General features: G+C 34.2%; 2 protein-coding genes across 21 annotated transcripts in view; one reads left to right on the plus strand and one right to left on the minus strand.

Moving 5' to 3' along the window:
• SUPT3H (SPT3 homolog, SAGA and STAGA complex component) overlaps positions 1 to 22,957 on the minus strand; it is a 465,972-nt gene that overhangs the window by 431,940 nt on the left and 11,075 nt on the right. For 7 of the 15 annotated variants that reach the window (XM_070244677.1, XM_070244676.1, XM_070244675.1 and 4 more), the window contains exon 2: positions 20,431 to 20,531. In XM_070244677.1, the coding sequence (XP_070100778.1) occupies positions 20,431 to 20,531 (101 nt within the window). Of the gene's footprint in view, positions 1 to 5,525; positions 5,609 to 14,850; positions 14,917 to 20,430; positions 20,532 to 22,957 lie in introns of those variants that run through there. The other 8 variants (XM_023624265.2, XM_023624264.2, XM_023624263.2 and 5 more) reach the window with 3 other exon arrangements.
• RUNX2 (RUNX family transcription factor 2) overlaps positions 1 to 22,957 on the plus strand; it is a 315,448-nt gene that overhangs the window by 17,939 nt on the left and 274,552 nt on the right. The gene's annotated exons all lie outside the window — the stretch shown is intronic.

Here is a 22,957-nt window from a genome sequence, read left to right on the forward strand (position 1 = left end):
TCTTGAGATCAGACATTCCCTTAGCTTGAAGGTAAAAATGTTATAAGATTCAACTGACTACTCGAGCTTATATTTAACTGCATTGTAACGGTAGAGACAGAGTTAAGGATACTGATGACTACACGATAAAGTGTACCCACGGGCTTCCATGGAAGAAAATTCTCTCAAGCCTCAGCACCAAAACATGTTATACTCCTAACAACTACTATGTGTTCTTCATGGACTGTCAATCTTGTTTCTTTTGAGATCGTATAGTATACAATGCTAAGCTTACCTATTTGCTAAAGCTTGACAGTAAAACTTTTGCTCCATCTCAGCAACCAGAGAGGGACTTTATTATATGCATCCCTGTGCATTTTTACCTCCTTGATTAATTTTGAATCTCTACTCCTTTTAAGCGTCATCTTGATTTCCTGTTTTTCTATCCTATTCTATTATAAAAATTATGATAAACTCCTCAAATCTTCTGGAATCAGCTAAGACACAAATGATAAAACTCAACACTCAAACTTGCCACTTGGCACTGTCAGCTTCCCATTCCTCTTTAGTAACTAATTCACTAATTCCATCAGTCCCCAATATCTAACAATCTAGCCATGGCATTATCACTTACATGTGTTTCCTATTCTTCATTCCTGTGCCGTTACCTCTCACCTGGACTTGTATAATAGGTCTTCCCACAGCCAGTCGATTTTACATGTTCCTCACAATTAATTAATCCTTCTTAATCAGTATCAACACACACCATACATTTGTCTTCTCAAACACCTTTTAAAGGTGTCCCCTACCTATGGAAAAGACTAAACTCCTTAGTCTGGCATTCAAAGCTTGCCACATTCTGATACCAATCAACAGTTTGGTCTGTATTTCCTGCAATCAAGTTTCTCTCTAAACACTTTAAACTATTTGGCCATATGCCTCATCCTTGCCTCCACGTCTCTGATCAAGCTGTTGCTCTTACTTGCAGTGTTCCCTACCTAACCTTTCTGCCACCCTCCCCCTAAATTTCTACAGTGTCAAATATTACCTATCCTTGAAGACAGAGCTCAAATAGCATTATTTTTCACTAGCTTACAACCCCCAAATTGAAAATTCTCTTACCCACCTGATTCCCAAAGTAGTAGATCTGTAACTCTTTCCACATATTTATCTCTATCATTCTCTCATTTTCATCTCCTACCACTCTGTCTCCGTTTCTGTCTGTGTATGAGACTCTCTATTTATATATGTAAACATATATCATTCTTCTAGACCAGTGACTCTGAAGCCTTTTTTTTAACCACAAAATCCATTTTTCATATAAAATGCTGTAAAAAAGCCCAATAAATAAAATGGATTTTTTTTTTCTTTCTGCTTTTTCTCCCCAAATCCCCCCAGTACATAGTTGTATACTTTAGTTGTGGGTCCTTCTAGTTGCGGCACTTGGGTCGCTGCCTCAGCATGGCCTAATGAGGGGGGCCATGTCCGCGCCCAGGATCCTAACCAGCGAAACCCTGGGCCGCCACAGCGGAATGGGCAAACTTAACCACTCGACCACGGGGCCGGCGCCAAAATGGATTTTTAAAGTAGCCTCTCTGGTTGCAAGGAAGAAGGGTTAAGAAGACAGCTAGAACCTCACACTCTCTCCTGAGCAGTCCTCCAGACATCTTAACAATGTACAGTACACTACACTACACACTCTATGAAGACAAGTATACATACTAGTTTATTTATCCGTCTCCCATGTAGGGAGGTAACATTGTATAAAATCAGATATTCCTGGGATCAAAACATAGCTCTGTTGCTTATAAACTGTATTCTCTATGCAAATCCTTAATGTCTCTAAACCTAAATTCTCACATAAGACGGAAATGGTAAAATGTCTCTCATGTGATGAACACGTGATATAAGAGATAAGACACATAAAAGTCATACTTCATAGCATTGATAGCACAGGTACAAAAGAATTTCTATTCCTTCTCTCTTCCCCTTTCTTTCCACATCATCTAGCCAAATGTCTGACATATATAGGAATTCAATAAAAATTTATTGAATGAATGAGTGGATGGACAGATGAACGAATGAACAACAATTATCTAAACAAAAAATAAAAAGACTTAGTAAAGGGATTTGATAACAGGTACAGAAAAAAGACATGCTAAAGAAATAGTCTATAAGAAAAAAGGGAAAATACTTTAAAAATAATTTTTATGGCTGGAAAAGAAAAAAGATAGTTCTTTATATATTTAAAAACTGGAGTCATTTTCAGTAAAAATTTACTACCAAAGAAAGAAACTAAGACAAAAGAATTATTTAGACACATCGTTTTAAGGTTTATTTGTGAATAATACGATATCTGGTTAATATCTAAACTCAGCTTATATTCAACAGCTTAGAAATAAGAGTTATAGTAAATTAAACTATAGTGAACAATTATTGTGCTTTTTAAAATGAACTTTATTTCACTGATTTATGTAGGACTGTTATAAACGGTGTTCTGATTTTCTTTTTAAAATGTGTGTTCCCTTGTTTCTCAAGTTACAAATGTAAAGTTCTGCAATTGTATTTAAAATCTTTTGGGGGTAGATGTGCACAAAAGAAATACCTCAACACAAATCACCATGACACATAATGAACCCAAAAGGAATAGGCATATATCATTAAAGTCAAGACATTAAGTTTGATAAAAACAAAATCTGACCTTTAATATTTTTTAAAATTGGTTAATAAACATAAAATGCAGAGAGGCTTACATTCCACATATTTTTAAACTCTTCTGGTATCCTTGGGGTCTGTCTAGAAAAGCAAAGGAGTATGTACATGGTAGAGATGAAAAATTCAAATGAAAGAAAATCCTCTGGGACTGTCCTTTAAATAGAGGGCTGAAATCCAAGTGGTTTATTTTTCTGTATTCATAAAACAAACTTCATGCACTGGATGAAAATCAGTAAATGAAAAGTAATAGCACAAAAAAATTAGTGACCCTATTAGAACAATATGTCTTGAAGTAATGGTAAACTACAAGTCAAGATTAGGTCTTATTCTTTAAAGTTATTTATAGTCCTTAAAAATGAGAAAAACAGAACAGAAATTAGATTATAAATATCTCTTATAAAAACTTCACTCAATCAGAGCAACAAGGTTAAGCAATGATTTGCCAAATTTTGACTCCTAAAGATGACTATAACAGAATGCTTTTCATTTGACTTCATGAAAAATGTCGTCTCTTCCTTCTCATTACCTATTTGAAGGCTAAAGTCAATATATTATGTAACGAAACTATCAAAAATTTATTAGTATCCCAAAAACAGATGTATGTTTTATTTGAACACTATGTGTCTATCAGTAAATACTTTTGTATACAGTATGATTAGAGTTTTTAAAAAATAATAAATCCCTAAATACTGAAATAATGAAACAAAATGTCAATATGGTTATCTCTGAATGATGAGATTACTTCCTTCTTTTGTTCTTCTAAAGATTCCAATATCTCTCAAAGGTGTTACTTTTACAATCAGAAAAGGTTATTTTAAAGTTACATACAAATAAATATGCATGCATGCAACTATATATTTGCATATGTATGTGTGTATCTCCCTAAATGACCTACTTACATCTAAGTTATACAAACAGAAAGCAGGACCCTGGTGTAAAAATGAGAAAAGGTAAAATAGGAAGGTAACTTATGTTCTTTAATAATTAAGAAAATATATTCAAATCTCCCTAATGTAACATAGCAGTTAAAAGTCTGGCTGTGGAGTCAGAAAGATTTGATGAAATCCCACCCCTACCACTTAACAGATGGGTAAATTTGGAAGAGTTATTTAATTTCTTTAATCTTCAATTTCTTCATCTAAAATCTGTGAATAATAATATCCAACTAACAGGGCTATTAAATGAAATAACATATGGAAAGATATTAGAGCACAATGCCTATTTAGTGATGGTAGTAATATTCCCTCTTCCTATAACTCTTTGTGTAACCAAAACTCCTACCTATCCTTCATGTTTCAGCTTAAATCAACTTCCTTAGAGAGGCTTTCCCTAAATTAAGTTCCCGCATTCCACTATTTCATAGTACCCTGTACACTTTCCTTCACAGCCCTTATGACAATTTATAATTATTTATTTATGCAAATGTACCCACAGCACATAGCATACTATATGCACTTAGTAAATTATGAATGAATGAGTTTATGAATAAAGATGTTTATAATCTTTCCACTGATACCATAAAATTTTATCTCTATATAATCAGCGTGATCCTGATTACAAGTTATTGACTGTAATACAAATGAGGTATCTAAATTTGAATTTAGTATTTCTGGGGACAAATGCACTAGGGGAAAAAAAGAACATTACTAGTATTTCGGTCTACCTCTACATATTTAAAGTCACAATGATAGAATCATAGTAATTCTCTACATTTGTCCCTCAACCTTCCATTAAAGAGTACACAAAACATAAGGAATAAGAAAAACGTTAAGTTTCTTTCTTGGCTTTCAGTTTACCTACTGAGTTTTCTTTTGATCACTATTTGCTACAACTGTGATTAAATCAGCTGTTCACTGCTAAATCAGGGGAACAGTGCTAGATAACATTAGTGCACTGGCTCTCAAACTGTGGTCCCTAGACTATCAGTATCACTTGGGAATTTTCTAGAAATGCAAAGTATGGGGCTCACTCTAGATTTATTGAATCAGAAAGCCTGGTGGTGAGACCCAGGAGTCTTACGGTTTAGCAAGATTCTAAGGTAATTTTAATGCACACTAAACTTTGAGAACAATCACATTAGAGGATTTATTCTTTATAAGTAATAGGTTGTTTCATTGGTTTTCACCAATTTGCCAGTCTTTATATTTCATCATCAAAATTCTAATATTGCAGTAAACCTCTAAAATACTCTAAAGTCTGACAAATAGGACATCTGTCAATAATATAAGACAGGCAACCAAAGACCAATGGATTGCTTCTTAAGCATTCAATATTGTTCTAAACACATGTGCTACACAATCATTTCATGTTGTCACTGTTCTCTTTTATTAGAAATTAACTCCTTCTACCTCTCCTTCTAAATAAAAAGACATTGTTTCAGAAACACTAATTTCAAGTAGAACTGGAAGGTGACTCAAAAATACAACTACTGTTTTCAAAAGTTTTATAAGTCACAGGAGAAAGAAAACGATGTGGGCCAAAAATGTAATTAAAAGTAGTTTTACCACTCTCTGTAAAGATATACACAATTAAGTAAAAGGTTCAAGTGGGTTCTAGATTAATCTCTATTTTAGAAATATAATTCATTAACAAAATGATAATAAACTGCCACAACAAAACTGTAAACATGGCTTAATGATAGGAAATGTGCTAACAGTGTAACAAATCAGTAGGTCAAACGTGAAAAAAGCATACAATCATTTCAAGATTATCTTTTTTGGCATTTGATAAAATTCAAATCCCTTTCATTTTCTTTTTTAAATCCAAGAATATAAAACTACTTTCTCAAAGCGATTTGAACTATTTTAAACCAAAGCCAACATCATACTTACTAATGGATACGAAAAGCATTTCCATTACAATAAGGAATAGAGGTCTGTGATCCTCACTCATAGTTATTAATCTTCTGCAAGTTCTGATTTAAAAGAGAAACAACCATTATTTGTGGATAATACAATTCTCTACTTAGAAAGCTCAGGAAAATCAACTAAAAAATTAAGTAGATTAAATTTTTAAAATTTTAAATTTTTTTAAAAGTAGTGTTACCACTCTATGCAAAGATACACACAATTATATTAAAGGTTCAAGCGCACAAGATCACAAACTGCAAAAATACAGTTTACTATAAAAACAACAGAACTGTTGAGAAATGAGAAATAATAGTGGTATTTCTAATAGAACTAGAATGTAAGCTCCGTGAGATTCGGGAGTTTTTTTGTTTTATTCGCTGCTATATCCCCAGAGCCTCAAAGAGTGCCTAGCACACAGTAGGTACTCAACAGGCATTTGCTGAATGAATAAATGAAAAGCATTAGCATACGATAATACTTTAGACCAAACACAGTCTGCCAACAGGTGACAGTCTACAAACCGTTGACTGCAAGTCCACAGGGAGATAAGGAACAGGATGCGAATCGACTGCATCACCATGCACACCGTGCAATTCACCTGTTATCACAGGAAAACTACCTCAATGAAGGAAGCAGGGGATTGGTTTATAATCTGCCTCAAGCTACCTCGTAAAAGACCAGTGACAAACAGTTCACACACTGGCTACGCTGCTGGGTGGCGCTACTTTAGACTAAACGTGGGGAGCTGAAATGAGATGGAAAAAAACTAACTTCAAACCAAACAAGAATTTGTAAAAATAACGTCTGGTTGCTGAAATGTGGTTGTAATTAGGTCACTGTGTCTTTTAAAGGAAACTTACGAAACACATGAAAGCAACAAAAAACTCTAAGGATAAGCTCTTTTTGTCAGCTGAGTGTCAGGTTCTAATCAGGAAATGTGGACATTTCCAGTAGTGTCTAAATGAATGAAGTCTTTATGCTTTCAGCAATGATAATAGATGATCACAGAAATTAAGGCACATGAAGAAGTGATGCTCTGAATTAAAATAAACACTTCAAGTAGATACCTCACTCATCACTTTGAAGTGAGGTCAATATTGTAGTATCACCTCAAATATAAAAGTAAAGCAGAACTGAGTCAGTGCTGGTAGTTTAAAAAATGAGGAATAAGGGAGAAATAGTCGAATTAACACTAATTTATAGCACAGAGGCTCTGGAAAGTGAACTGGGCTGATATTCAGAAGAGTAGGTATATAGTCCTGAACCCAAAACTAACCCACTACACATCCCAGGACAACCCTCCTCATCCCTCTGCTCTTCAGTTTCTTCAGGAGTAAATAAAAACATTGCCCCAAACAACTTCTCAAGACTCACAGATTTTCCATTCAGTCTAAGTAATTGATACTACCCAAAATCCTTTGTTTCTGAATGAAGGCAGGCAGGCAGTCCTACAAAAACATGCTGAGTTTCAGTTTTATCTATAAACTTATAAACTGAAACCAGTTAAAAACGTATAGATGTTTATAGAGCGATTTGCACTGAAGACCTACCTATCTCTTACATAAATGATTTACTTACAGAATCTGATTCAATCCAAACAAGACACCTGAGAGATGGGTACTGTTACTAAAATTTTATAAATAATAAAGATCTCACAGTAACATAAAAAAAGAGAATTAATGGGATCCACTCATATTTGTGTGACTCCACCAGACCAGCCTTCCTTCTACAAACCAGACACTACATATATATTACAATTTCCTAAGGAAGGAACAGAGGTTTCAAGTAAATCAGAGACACTCTACATACAGAATGTTACACCTAAAAATGATTTCCATGCATCTAAGATGAAGAAGAAACTAAAGTTAATGTAGCAGGAAAATAAGGGGAATGTAAAACTTCAGTTTTAAAATTAATAAGGAAGCAAAATAAATACCTGATACATGATATAAAAATGCTGAAAACCTTAAAAAATCACAGAATGATCAAAATAAAGCAGTAATTTGAATTTCTAACACTGATATAACACAGAAGATAGATTGTCCATGCCCCTATTTCCTACCTCTTTTATTTTGAAAACTTCTGACCTTTTCTCAACTTTAACAACTCCCATGGAAACTGTCCTCCTACTATGAACACAACTTCCTATTCATTCTATTAAATTCAACAATTACGAAGCACCTAACAGGTGCCAGGTACTGTAAAACAGGAAAATTAAAGCAATCTGTACTCGTGAAGCTTACAGTGGAGAACAGGGCTAGACAAGAAAATAGACCCCTGTGATAACACAAAATAAGGACTTTCATGAGAGTGTAGTGCAAGGTGCGGAGGCCACAGAGAGGCAGGTGGCTGGACTGGATGGGCCAGGGAAGTGTCCCTGGAGGATAAGATGTCCAAGCTGATACTTCTATTTTCTGTTGCGTGTTCTATTCCTCCAGCTCTCTTAATTACTCCTTCTATTTTACTTGACTATAAACTTCATTGAAATCTCCAAATCCTTCTGCTTCTCCTGTTTTTCTACAAATTGATCAACTCCTTCATACTTTCTATCCTATCCCTCCCCACCAGCCGAGGCTCAGTGATCAGAACCTCTAACACTTCAGATTTCAGTATTCTTCCGCTACATCAGCCCTTCAAATCCCGACATCAATCCAAGCGTCTTCCTTTCCCAGTCCTGTGCCCGGCAGCTGAGCACTGCTATCGAAAATTCTACAGCCTTGCTGTCAGAGCCCTTATAAACGCTGACCAAGCTCAGTTGAGACCTTGACAACTTAGGCTACGCTAAGCATATTCCTACTCAGCTCTCTCTCCTAACTCCATTGTTGCCATTACACACCTTCACCGTTCTCCTAAAGCTTGCCCACCTGCCATCCTTGTCAACTCTAGTCATTGGCTTTGCCTACTTCTTCAAAATGGTAAGAATGATAATTAGGCATAGCTGAAAGTTTTACTTCAGACATTTTTTACGGGTAAAAAAAAATTTGTGTACATTGAACTAACACAGTAACCTAACTAAAATTCCTAACACTGTTTCATTGAGAAAATATTCAGTCCCAAACAAAAGACTTAAAAATAAACTTTGACCTGCTACCTGAAAATTTCAGCTATTTAAAATGCAGCCAAAAACAAGAGCTAAGAAGTAAGTAAACTCAACTCTCAAAACTCATATTAAGTTTATGCACCAAAGATCAAATCATTTTTCTCAGAAGAGAAAGTGTGTCAGGCTTTCCTAGCTCGTGAACTCTTATTTTAGGTACGAATCTAGTAAATTTGATTACTAGTCTATGGTAGACAGCATCCACCAAGCAGGGGCAGGGGGTGAAACATTGCCAGAGCATGGCACAAGGAGAGTAACAAAATTAGCAGCTGCAAGGAGAGAGAAACATAAAAACACTGCAAAAAAAAATAAATTCAAACAATATAGCAAAGTAGGACTATTTACCACAGGAGTAGAGTACACTTCGTGCCTCTAAGGTGCCCTAAGGGCATCACTATAGTACAAGTGGATTGCAACACCTGATATTTACAATGAAATTTCAGTTTAAAAAAAAGATTAAATTGTACCTGGTAACCTGTCTATATATAGCCATAAATGTGCATAATCTACTGTAGAAATATTTTCATTAAAATGGTCAAAATAAGATCCATTTGATCACTCAGATTAGCTCATGTATTTATAAAATGAAGAATATATTTATTCTCTATGATTTATACTGCATAGACACCCTTGTATATAATTCCATTAGTCAGAATACTGTTTTACATATCTATAAAAAAATTAAACTAGTCTTTCATTTCCAATCACGCTCACCATTCAAAAATAAGACATCTGCAAGATTTAAAATGGAAGGGATAGTTTGGCTGATTTTTACATACTGCAGGCACAGCACAATTCTACATTGAAGCAAGAGAAACAAATATTAAAGAGACCTGAGACGCTCTCCAGAGTCTCTAATCACACTCTAGTTGACCAGCTCACTCATTAGTCAGTTTCCATCCAGTGTTGATTCAAGAAAACTTTCTCTAAATGTAAAATTATTTCATTAATCAACTTTAAAAGTAAAATGAATTGCACAGACCAAAGTCTGAAATCTGAGTATACAGCAAAAAAGCATAAAAAGAAAAGAAAAATGAAACTGCTCAAAATTTGCACTCAGAATTTGTTTTGGAACTTGATAAAATGATCCCTAAAAATTCATCTGGAAGAATAAAAATAGGAAAAGAGACAAGAAATATTTTAAAAAGAAAAGTTATGCGGATGACCTTGAACTATAATACCAAATATTAAAACATATTAAGAAGCTATAATAACTAAAGTAATGCAGTACTGGCAAAGGAATAGGCAATTCAGGGTAACAAAGCAGAAAACTCAAAAATAATTTATTATCTGATAAAGGTAGCATTTCAATTCTGAGGGAAAAAGGAGGGCTTATATAATTTGTGGTGGTGAGACCACTGGCAAACCAATTTAAAACAAAACTGTTTTAACTTAGAACCCTCCCTGAAACCATGCAACAAAATAATGGATTAAATATGAAACTGTAGAAACTAAAAGCTTGAAATATAAGAAGTACATGACAATATGTACAGAAGTTGAGGGTAGGACTTTCCATCATAGGCAGAAGCGATGAAGAAGAGTAAGACTAATGTGACTACATTAAAAATGAAAACTCGGGGCTGGCCCAGTGGCGTAGCAGTTAAGTTTGCACACTCTGCTTCCACCACCCAGGGTTCGCCAGTTCAGATTCTGGGCAGAGACTTACACCCTACTTAGCAAGCCATGTTGTGGCAGGCGTCCTACATATAAAACAGAGGAAGATGGGCACAGATGTTAGCTCAAGGCCAATCTTCCTCAGCAGAAACAGGAGGCTTGGCGGCAGATGTTAGCTCGGGGCTAATCTTCCTCCAAAAAAAAAAAGAAAAAGAAAACTTGCATATTAAAAAGCAATCACTATAAACATGCCCTAGGGAAACCAAAAGACAGGGGGGAGATTAAGGATCAACAAATACAATCAACAAAGGGTCAATGCCTTTAGTACAAAATCTCTTAGTAATCTATAGGAAAAAATAAGAACTCAGTAAAATTGTGCTAAGAATATGAACATACATCCACAAATGAAGAAATATAAATGGCCAAAACATTTTCAAACTCAGTAGTCAAAGAAAAGCTGTAAAACAGCACAATGTTTCTACTGTTAAATGTCAGAGAGAGATGGAGAGGGGTGCTCTCATAACTGCTGAAAGAAATGTAAATCAGTCGAACTTTCCTGGAGGAAAAATTAGGAAGGTACTATCAAAAAGCTTTTAGACTCAAAATTCTTCTTCTAAGACTTTAATATAAGGTAACAGGTATCAAGATTTCATTACATCACTTTTATTAACAAGAGTAGAAAAACTAGAAATAACCAAATGGTTGAATATCAGGGGATTAATAACAATAGACATCCATACAATGAAATAATTGTCTCATAATATAGAAAATTGTTCACAGTAAATTAAATGGGGGAAAAAAGGGCAGGGTATCAAAAAAAGCAGAGCAATGGCTAAAACTTACTAAGAACTTAAAAAAATTAAGTCAGACATATACACACACCCCACAAAGTATATAAGGGATTACAAATAACATTTATTTTCTTCTTTTTGCATATCTGCTTGAACATCTTATTACCTCTTCTGACTTCAGTAACTCATTTACAAGTTGCCTCAGTTTCCTTGAATAATAAAAGGCCCCTTTGTGTTTATTTAGGCTCCAGAGTTCACCAAACAGTAACTTAACTACAAAATGCTAGAAAGACACACAGACATACACACTCTCTCCCTTGTGCCTGTGGATGCTGCTATGCACACATCTCCAGATGCATTTTCTTTAATTTTTTTAAAGTACAAAAGAATGTCTACAGCATAGTACTCCATTTGTAAAAAGGAAAATATAAGAATATATTCATATGTGTATATATGTGGATAAAGAAACTCTGGAAGAATGTACAAGGAAGAACATAACTTGTTACTCAAAGGAAAGACACCAGCTAACAGGGAAGGAGAACATTTTGTAAAACTCTATTTTTAAATGTGTAAATATATTACTAATTAAAAACTAACAATCAATTCTATTGCGATTATATATTTAAGATATATATAAATAAAAGTATTTATATATAAATAATATATTATATATATATATGCGCCACATTACTCAATATTGGCAAGTCATACATATACTATTGGTGGGATTATAACTCATTAAAGCCTTCATGGAATATCATCAAAAACCTTAAAGGAATTAGTTCTAATGAAATATCCAGGCACATGCTCAAAGATATATATAGAGACAAGCGGAAGGATGGAAGGAGGGGAGAAGAGGAGAAGGAGAGGTGGAGAAATAGATCTATAGCTAAATATAAAGGAAGTTCATCACAATCCTATATGCAACACTGAAGAATTAGAAACAACCTAATGTATTTAACAAGACTGCTTAAAAACATCATAATGGAATACAAACTACCACCACTATAAAAATAAATGCCACATATTTATCAACGTGGAAAGGGCTTATGATAGTATACAATAACTAAAAACCCAAGTTATACAATAGCAGTTATAATATGGGATTTGGTATTTATTTTTTATATGCATTGGAAAGATAAACACCAAAGCATTAACAGTGTTTTAACTCAGACAGTTTAAAGTGTTCTTTACGATCTTTCAGTATTTTCCGTTTTTCCTTTCAGAAAATAACATGAACTGCTTCTATAAGGAAATATAAAAGACATATCATTTTGAATAAAATGTTAATGACAATTCCCCTACCCATAACATTTCCATGATTTACGTTTTGGCAGGGGTGGAGGAGCAGGGTATTTTGTTTTTAACATATAAAATCCACCAATACAAAAGTGAACTAAGATCATCTGGCTCCAAATTTGCAATCATTTCCACTATATCATGCTACCTTAAACACTCTCTTATATGTGGTATTATTGCTCTTTATATTAATTTAGCCTTTAAAATACTTATATTTTATTATGAATTCCAGATAAGTGAAGTTTTATTGTATATTAAAAACAAACATTATCTCTGTTCACATCCTTCTGAAGTATTAGAGATATACAAAGCACACTGTTCAACCCAAATGCTGGGCTGGAAGAGGCAGACTGAAAAAAGCAATCAGTGTTTGACTTAGAAATGGGTTGTACTCCAACTCTGACTGTTTGGAAGTAACTCTACATAAAAAGAATGTTATTTTTGTTGTAGAAATAAGTATTAATTGATTTCCAGGCCAGCTCAAAAAGTTTAATTTAATCCATAATTGGCAGAAACATATTACTAGTATATTGTTATTCCTAATAAATACCATAATCAACCTAAACAGGAATAGGGAGAATGTCACAAAAGGCTAGTAACACTCTACCAGCCACGACAAAAACTGGTCCTAACATGGTTCTTTCTAGACAGAGAAACCTACAAAAAGTGAAGGAGGAAGCAAGTTGTCAAACATAACAGATTAAGGATTAGTTCTTACTACTCTTCCCTAGAAAAGTGGTTTGTGAAATCTATTTATTCTGTCCTAGGAAAACACGTATGCCAGTTCAAAAACCTAATGACCACAGGATTTTTTAAAAAGGCATATGGTGTTTTACTTAAGATTAAAAAAACGTTTATGCAGAGATGTCAAAAAATATATATTTGCAAAAGGTGGCACACGCATTAACATATATGCTAACATATTAAACACGTCACAAAATAAGTCAATTCCCAAGTTTCTGGATGTAATGTAAAACTGCCTATCAGTCTCATATCTAGAGAGATTTACAACTGTGCCTTGGGCAACGTAAAAATGGTCATGGATCCTTAAACTAAACAAACAGTCAAAATGAAAAAGATTCATTCCTCTATATTAAGAATCTAATTTTCTTTTATAAAATTTTACCTTTTTAATTTCAGGAGTTGTTTACATTCTATATCAACAGAATTTATTGTAAGAAGGCAATCAACACATAATCATAGATACCAAATTTTCATTTCCTACCCAAAATTACTCACCACTTTCTGATATATTTTCAGTATTGAAGAATCCATTTTTATCCAGTACGTTTTTTAAAAATTAATTTTGAACTTGGTACATTTAAAAATGACAAGTTTTCAAAATCTCAGCATATTAAAAATAAAAATAATGAATTGACAAAATACTACATAACATATGCTAACTTCAGAGCTGCCAGAAATTACGCAAATTTAGCTACATGAAAATGAGCACCAAAAACTCACAATATTACATATTCAGTTACACACAATGGCATGACAATCAAGTGCAACACAATACATTCAGAGCTACAGTCACAAAATTTTCAGAAAGACTAAGTATAAATATATTATGTCAATTCACAAAAGAACGTTTTTAAGAAACTAACACACTTCAGTATTATCCAGACTTTCCACAAAATACAACATGAATGTAACAGTAAACTTCCCAATCAAATCTGACCTGCCAAAGTAACCAAAAATTAACACCCCCAAATCTTTAAAGAATTCCGGGACAATGCCAATCCAAAAAGACAGAGAAAGAAGTAAAAAGAAAATAAATGACAATGTTAAAAGTAAACATAAAATCAACAAATCACATAACACATAAAATGTACTTTTCCCAATTTCAATAAAAATATAATAAAAGCAACCCAGAAAAGAAACATTCTATGTATATTTTATATTTTCCATAGTTATTCTGTGTTGTCCCATACGGCACCTACTTGCTACATGTGGTTATTTAAATTTAATTAAAATAAAATTTAAAATTCAGTTGCTCAGTGGCTAGCTCACTGAACGCACTCAGGAGGCACGTGCGGTTAGTGGCTGCCCTACTGAAGAGTGCAGAAGCAGAAACTTCCCTCACCGCACAAAGTTGTACTGGACGGCATGCTATAAAGTAGGCAAGCCATTTTCTTCTCTATAATAATAAAACTTCTTTCCATAAAACTGCAAACACTTCCCCTTGCACTTGAAACATTTTTATAACTCAATATATTGATGATTATTTTTCAAAAAGATGACAATCACAACTAACAGGACAGTGCTTATTAGGTGCTTTGATTTAGTATCTCATTTAATCTCCATAAAACCCTATGAGGTAGACACAAGTCCACAATCCCTTATCTGAAAGATGTATTTGAGAATTCAGAGGCCTTCAGATTCTAGAAAGTTAATACTGTACATGAACCACACGCTCAGAATGCCCTCAGCGGGGTCTGGGGAAGCACTCAGGAACACAGAGGAACGGCTGAATATTAACACTGAAGATAAGTGAACTGTTTATCAGTTAGGTCCTGCTTCTGCATGAAATTCATTCAGGACAGCTATTTCCAATCTCCAGTGTGATAATCTGCAAGTATACTGCAATTTTAGAATGACAGATCCATGAACTTTTACCTATTCTTCCCCACATAACTACGAATTTTCATCACAGAACTACGAAAATGACTCCATCTCCCTGAATTTTAAGAATTCATTTCTAAGCTGGAGCAAAATGTTTTTTCCTTCTGGTAATTATATACATAATATCCTAAAAGGAAAGGCCTAGTTATTTTCTTTTCATGAGAGAATTAATACAGCTATTTAAGTACAAATTCAAAATTGTATTTTGCCACATTTATAAAATGACACATTTTTTTCAATGCAGGCATCTAATTCAGTTGGATCTGGCAACTTAAACACTTCCTTATTTCCTTTCTGAAAGGAAAACATGTATGACCAACTTTCAGTTACACAGTGCTTTCATGTTCTCAATCAGCTGTTACACGTTTCTCTCACTTTCCCCAAAGACTGTGACCAATTTTATATTATCATTTGAAAGTCTTCCTCACGATTGTTAAATTTATAACCAGTATATATCTTAAAATATTCCAAATAGATACATGTCACAAAAAGTACATGGATAAATTTATCCACATATTTTAGTGTGATTTAAATACTAGGAATTAAAATCAAATATTAATAGTGATAAAATATAAAAGTATGATATTTAAATATTCAATAGCAAAGTGGCCAGGTTGATATCCAAAATTATGAAATATCACAAATATGAGCATCCAATAAGGACTATGTATTTCTACAAAAAATTATACTTTCTCCTGGTTACTGATACAGCCTTGCTTAAAAAGATTTGGTGGTTAGCAATAGGAAATTGAAATAAATGCTACAATAATATGAAAATAACAACTTAATCCAATACTTCTGATAAAAATTAGACCTCATTACTAATAACAGTAATTAACTGAACAATTATTCAGCTTTCACATTATTACTTCATTATAGCACACCTGTCACACATAACCTGGCGAAAGCTCCTTTGTAAACTAAATTTTATAAATCGACCTAAGTTTGATTGACTGAAACATAGTTTAGCATAATTTGTCCAGAGCATGGACTCTGGAGTTACAGTTCCTGGCTTAAATCCAGGTTTTGAAACTTACTATAACGGCAATTTTTGGTGAGTTACTAACCTTTGTGTCTCAATTTCTTCATCTATAAAAAGGGACTAAGAGTATCTATCTTATAGGGTTATAGGAGCATTAAATGAAACAGTCTATGGAAGCAATCAGGGGAGTGCCTGGTACTCAGGACCTCTCCACAAGCATTCGCCATCATCACTGGGATTATTAGAGCATCTCTGAAGTTGTAATATATTAACGTTAGCACTCTTTACCTTTAAGAATTTCGATTTCCTCCAGTTTCCTGAAAAACTTAAATGCACTACGGAAACAATATTTGAAGGAATCCTATGTCAGTTTAATAAACATCTATTACTAATTCATATATTTACATCTTAGGTCTCTTTAAAGTCAGATTAAGGTGAAGATAAAACTGGGAACATGTTCTTCCACAGCTCCTAACTTCATAATGCTAAATAACAGCCAAACATCACCATTTCACACACACAACTACACCCTAGTCTAGTGCAGCAATGGATAAATGGTTGCTGCTATTTATCCCAAAAAGTCCCAAGAGAAGAAGCAAATCTTACTGAGATATTAATTCAGTTTTGGACATACTAAGTTTGACATGTTCAATACTTCATGGATATTCCAGGCAGCAGTCAGAAGTACAGACCTTAAGTTAGGAAGCTCACCCTCAGAAGTTCACCACCACTCCCTCTTTTACTACCATGGAATTTATCATATCCTATTACATGACAATTATTTGTCTCCATAACCCTTCTCTACTGCTAGGCTATCTTGAAGGCATTTAGGTCCTGCCATATAAGAGCTCAATAAATATAAATTTTAAAAAATGCAAAACTTGCATTAAAGGAGTTAATTTTATTGTACACAAAGAAACTAATTTTAAAAAACTTTCTCCAGGGCCAGCCTGGTGGCATAGTGGTTAAGATCACACACTGTGCTTTGGTGGCACGGAGTTCACAGGTTCGGATCCCAGGCACAGACCTATGCACCTCTCATCAAGCCATGCTGTGGCAGCAACCCATATACAAAAAATAGAAGACTGGCAACAGATGTTAGCTCAGGGCCAATCTTCCTCACCCAAAAAAAAAAAATTCAATCTGTGAATTTTAAATAAGGATGAAATTTTCATTTGGAATAATTCTTAGAAAATGTGAGTAAACCTGAAAAGAGCACAATATGACATGGCAAAAAATACATAAATGAGTAAAATATGGAAGAGAGAGCCCAATGAAGACCCCTTGAAGTGCACTGAAATTAATTAAAATTCTCAAGAAGTTCGTTAAAATGTCTGCAATGTGGATTAAAAAGATCTCACTTTCTAATTTACAGGCTACCTGAGTTCAATAACTTAAAAGTCAAAAGCCTCTGGACCCTTCCAGCACGTTATTCAAAGAGGTGTGATAAGAGCATATGGCACATGTGCTCAGTTACATGCACTAGGTAAGGGAAAGCTGCAGTCGTCCCCAGTCCACTGGTAACTGTTTGGCAGCTAATCCTTCAGTTTAAAACATGTAGAAGCACTTCCTAAAGAATGCTTCACTGGTACTGTTTACCACCCAAACTTAAAACATGGTCAATTCTGTCAAGGCTCCAATAGTAGACCAGAGTGGCTGCCAGTTCTACATTTAGAGCAGATCATGACAACTTCCTCTGAGCTTGACAGCTAGATACCTTTCAATGAAACCATTCCCTGGAAACGACACTACGGTATTGTTGCTTATTTAGAGAGCAGGGAGCCAAGAGAAAACCACCTTCTTAGTGATGAATGGGTGGGGAGAAAGAGTAGCAGTAGAGGATTAAAAAAGAGCAGTACAATACAAATAGGCTTAGAAGAACTGTGAACCTGCCCTCAAAAAAAAGTAGGGATTCACAGAATGAAATTCCTATAACGCAAAATAAACACAAAGAGTTAAGTGTGTACTTTCTCATTCGAAATCATATAAGCAAGGATCAAATGTATATTGATTCTAATTTTACATAATCAAAAACCTAAAAACCTTATATCGATAGAAAATATTGCTAAATTAAAAAGGATTCCCCCAATTTGGGCCCTATGTTCTTGTTCTATAAAGCAATTCATAAGGGGAAAAAAATATCTTCAGACTATAAATGATGAATGTAACTATTAGGTCTCTCTCTGAGGTCTAAAATAGAAGAAAAATGTACATTTCTTCCAAAGCTGTAGCCAACAATAACTTTTGCATTCTGAATCCAACTTAAGCACATTAGTTGGGAAGACTTTTGCAAAAGTATTTAATAAGAAAGTGCTGAATTTAGCTTTTATTTTTTTCCCAGTTTTCTTAAGTGGCCTGCAGTCTATCAAATGCACTAAGTAGAACCTCTCCAAAGTATAAATGACAAAAGGAAATACAGCTTTCTTCTTCTAGAAAGCTGTTTCTACAGATCAGAGATCATCAAACTTTTTCTGTAAAGGGCCATATAGTATGCATTTTCAGCTTTACAGGCCATATGGTCTCTGTCACAAATACTCAATTCTGCCACATAGCATGAAACCAGCAATAGATAATAGATAAATGATGAGTGTGGCTGTGGTCCAATAAAAGCTTATTTTCAGAAACAGGCAGCCAGTCTGTGTGTCATACCTACCGACAAATACACTGTCTTAATAAATACTACCAAATTTGAAATAGGATGTCTGGGATTTGCTTTAAAATATTTCACAAAAAAAACACTGGAGAATAAGGAGAAAGGTTAAATAACTGGCAAAACACAATTATTGTTAAAGCCAGATGATGGATGCCTGGGGTTCATTACACTAGTCTCTATAATTTTATGAGTTTGAAATTTTCAAAATTAAAAGTTTTTAAAAATACAAGGTACATCGATGAACCAGCTCTAAAGGAAAATGAATTTCCTCACTTTACTATAAACTTTCTAAAACACATTTAATATTTTTAAACATAATTAACATAATACAACACAAAAGATTCTTAATATAAAGCTAGTGAACAATTAAAAAACTAATATACAAAAGTTTATAGAAGCATAAAGCCTTAAAATTTTCCATAATTTAAAATATAAGCTTACCTCACACAACTCCTAAATTAATACATTTAATTTATTCTCATCTTATCTAACAAAACATGTTACCAATTCCGGGTTTTAAGACAATTATTTCTATAGGGCATATATTATTTATGCTAACATATAATAGGTTTATTATTTTCCAAATGGATTAATAAGTTTTTTATTTCTCAGTTTTAAACTCTAAACAATAAATATTAATAGATACAACCCACATAAACAAATGCCGTTTAAGGTCTTCAATAATTAAAAGTATAAAGGGATCCTGAGACCTAAAAGCTTAAAAGCCTATGACATAAACGCTTTCAGTGTTGTTGTTAAAGGATGTTCACCAAGCAACTATCAGATATATGCTCAAATTTTTCCTTTGAACAATAATCATCATACAGTGGAGTAATCCACTGTGAAGGCTATCAACATACACCCACAAGAGGAAGACACTTAAACCTTCAACAGAAACTTTTCGTTTTTTTTCCCTGAGGAAGATTTGCCCTGAGCTAACATCTGTGCCAGTCTTCCTCTATTTCATATGTGGGTTGCAGCCACAGCATGTCTGACGAGTGGTGTAGGTCCACACCCAGGATGTGAATCAGCAAACCTGGGCCACTAAAGCAGAGCATGCCAAACTTAACCACTAAGACATGGGCCGGCCCCAGAAACAATCTTTTAAAATTGCCAAGTATATCAAGAATAATGTATCCATAGGGAAACAAGAGCTCTATGGTGTTGTCACCATTATGCAGACAACTGTCTCCTGAACCAATAACAAAGAAAAATGTGCCAGCAAACATTTCTAATAAACAGGCTACCTCCCATCAGATCAAGATATGCAGTCTCACTCAATGCAAGAAGCCAGAAGTCAAGCTGAAAAGAGCCTTAGGAAAATCATAATGAGTGCGGATGATTTTTTAAATGTTCTAAGTTTTTCCTCAACGTTCTCAAATACAGTGATTTCAAATATTATCAAACAAAATTTATTTAAATAAGGGTCATAGAATTATCATGACATTTGAGAACTTCTCTGTGAAAACATTTCAATTATCCAAGAACATAAGGAATTGCAAAATTTTCCAAATCTAAAACTAAAATAGTAAGAATCCATAACACAGATTTGGTCAGATAATAATTAGAGCAAAAATGTTTATATAATTGTTCATTCTTTAATAAAGATGAACCAATACTTATTTTTCAAATACAGTACCACTGTAGCATTTTTAACCAATTTTGCTCTTTCCACATATGGTTCTTTAAAACGTTATCAGATTATTTCATATTTATTTGATTAAGCACAAATTTCCAAGTTGTTTTATAAATTTTGTTATTTCTATTATCTTTTATGAATATGAAAACATAAAACAGTAATAAATGAGATGCAGAGACATACTTACATCATAATCTGTAATTCTGATGCAAAGCTTATAGACTTCCCAACACTTCTTCCAGAACTTGAAGCGGCAGCAGACATTGGGCTGGCTGCAGTATTATTCATCTAAATAAAAAAGAGAAACAAAAAGAAATGTACTTAACTACAAATAAATGCATGGAAAACAGAAACAATTATAAATTACTTCAAAAAGTGTAGAAAATTTTAAATTTCTGATTTGTTTTATGTAAATCTGATTTGTTCGTACCTAATGTTCTTTATTAAAATGAAATAGTAAGGTGGAAAAAAACTGCTTAATCAAATATGTTATGAAAAAATTACTCACTGGAGTGATAACTACTTCAGTACACATTGTGTAAGAAGTAACAGAAGAAAAATACTCATTAAAGTATTTTAATAGAGCTTAGTGGTGTTCAAAATGTGTTCCAGGGAGCCCTAAGGTTCACTGGAAATATCTCAGGGAGCTCCCAGTGGCCCCCAAGCTTACACCCACCTCCAGTTCTGTCCAGAACACCATAACAACAATACTTTTTCTATTTTATATAGTAGAGTTTCAAGTAAGATTTCATTTAAAGAAAGAGTTGCACAGCTGTAAGATACAAAATTAGAAAACCACAGCATAATCTAATTCTCATTTGAACCAAAGCCTAAAATACAAATAATACAAATCAAGCCAATTAGTAGAAAAGAAGTAAGCATTGTGATATTTTATAATCTTATGGCTAAGTAACTCATCAATTTAAAATGTGACTTTTTCCGAGTAAAATTAAGCTGATGCATTATGGGAAAACTAGACGCCAATCCTAACGTCATTTTATTTAACGCATGTGGCAGCCCCATCAACAAGAATTAGTGAAAATAACATTAAAATAAAATAGTGAAAGTAGACAAAAAGCCTCAACTATTACACAGTAAGTGTCCAATAAATGTTAGCTACTATTTTATGTTTATATAAACTTTACAATACCATAATGTTCCTTAACATAAAAATACTTTGCAGATTCTAAAGAAGAATTAACAAATTTAGAACATATGATAAAATAAAGCAGTACTGAGAAGTTAGAGTAAATTAATTAGGAGGTGTCAGGAGTCAGACTGCCTTGGTTTGAATCTCAACTCTGCTACTTCACCAGGACTTTGAGCAAGTTAGGTAACCTATCTGTGCTTCAGTTTCCTCATCGGTAAAATGCGAATGATAACCCCATCCTCTCAGGGTTGTGGTGAGCGTGAAATGAACTAATATGTACAGAGCATCTAGAACAGTTCTGAGCATACAGTAAACACACCATGTTAGCTATTATAAACAAAAAGACCTTAAGAATTCTCCCTTTCTTAATCTGTTAAAAGCTTCTACGAAAAATTTAGATTACCCTTACTTCACAATCACAAGTTTAAGAAACTTGCATATTTTCTCTACAAGACCTCAATACAGTTCAACAAATATTAAGTAGTTTCCTTATAAAGTTAGTGCCGTTTTACTACTGACATCTCTACTGCTACTAGTCACCTTAGCTCAAAACCTCAGTCATTACCCTGGACTCCTCCTGCACTCTGTAATTTGCAAGAAGCCAAATAAATTCTACTTTGTTTACGTTCTTACATCCCCCCCTTCTTGTTACCCACATCGCTGCCCAATTTATCTTCTTAATGCATCCTCTAATCTGACCACTCCTGTGGGTAATGGTGGCTAAAACTGATAAAGGAAACCTGAACCAGAGTCATTCACCAAGGGCTGAGGTGGAAGGCTGGGCCCCATGAAAGAAGGCTGAAAAAAAAAAAACTACTACAAACCACTGCCTGAGATAGGCCATATATGAAGTTTTTGAGAAGGCAGAGGACAGAGATTGAAGACAAGCAGCACGCTGGCTGACTGGCTGGATCTAGAATATCCCAGTATCCTTCTGTGGCAAGACCAACTATCTGCCAACATAAGCCCTGGTCTAGTCTGAGGGCCTAAAGGGCCAGGCCAAAACCACTAGAAAGAAAATACAAGAGCAGAGAAAGAGAAGGGAAAAAGTCTCACTCAAATTGAGCCTGAAAACCAAAATTCTAAAACACATTAAGAAGCTAATGCTATAAAAGACCATCACTTTTTTGTTTGTTTGTTTGTTTTGAGGAAGATTAGCTCTGAGCTAACATCTGCTGCCAATCTTCCGCTTTTTTTTTTTTTTTTTTTTTTGCTGAGGAAGACTGGCCCTGAGCTAACATCTGTGCCCATCTTCCTCTACTTTATATGTGGGATGCCTGTACAGAATGGCTTGCCAAGCAGTGCCATGTCTGCACCCAGGATCCAAACCAGCGAGCCCCAGGCTGCCAAAGCGGAATGTGCAAACCTAACCACTGTGCCACCAGGCTGGCCCCGACCATCACTTTTTTGAAGCCTAAATTCGTCCTCTTTTTTTCACAAAGACTTTTGGAATAAGTATGTTTCTCTACAAATAATATAGGAAAAGCAGCACCACCATTTGGAACTTAGGTTAAAGAAAATAATCACATCACCAGTCCAGGATTAGGGCAAAATAAACAGGAAA

Source organism: Equus caballus, chromosome 20 (assembly GCF_041296265.1).
Source record: "Equus caballus isolate H_3958 breed thoroughbred chromosome 20, TB-T2T, whole genome shotgun sequence".
NCBI classification, from domain to species: domain Eukaryota; kingdom Metazoa; phylum Chordata; class Mammalia; order Perissodactyla; family Equidae; genus Equus; species Equus caballus.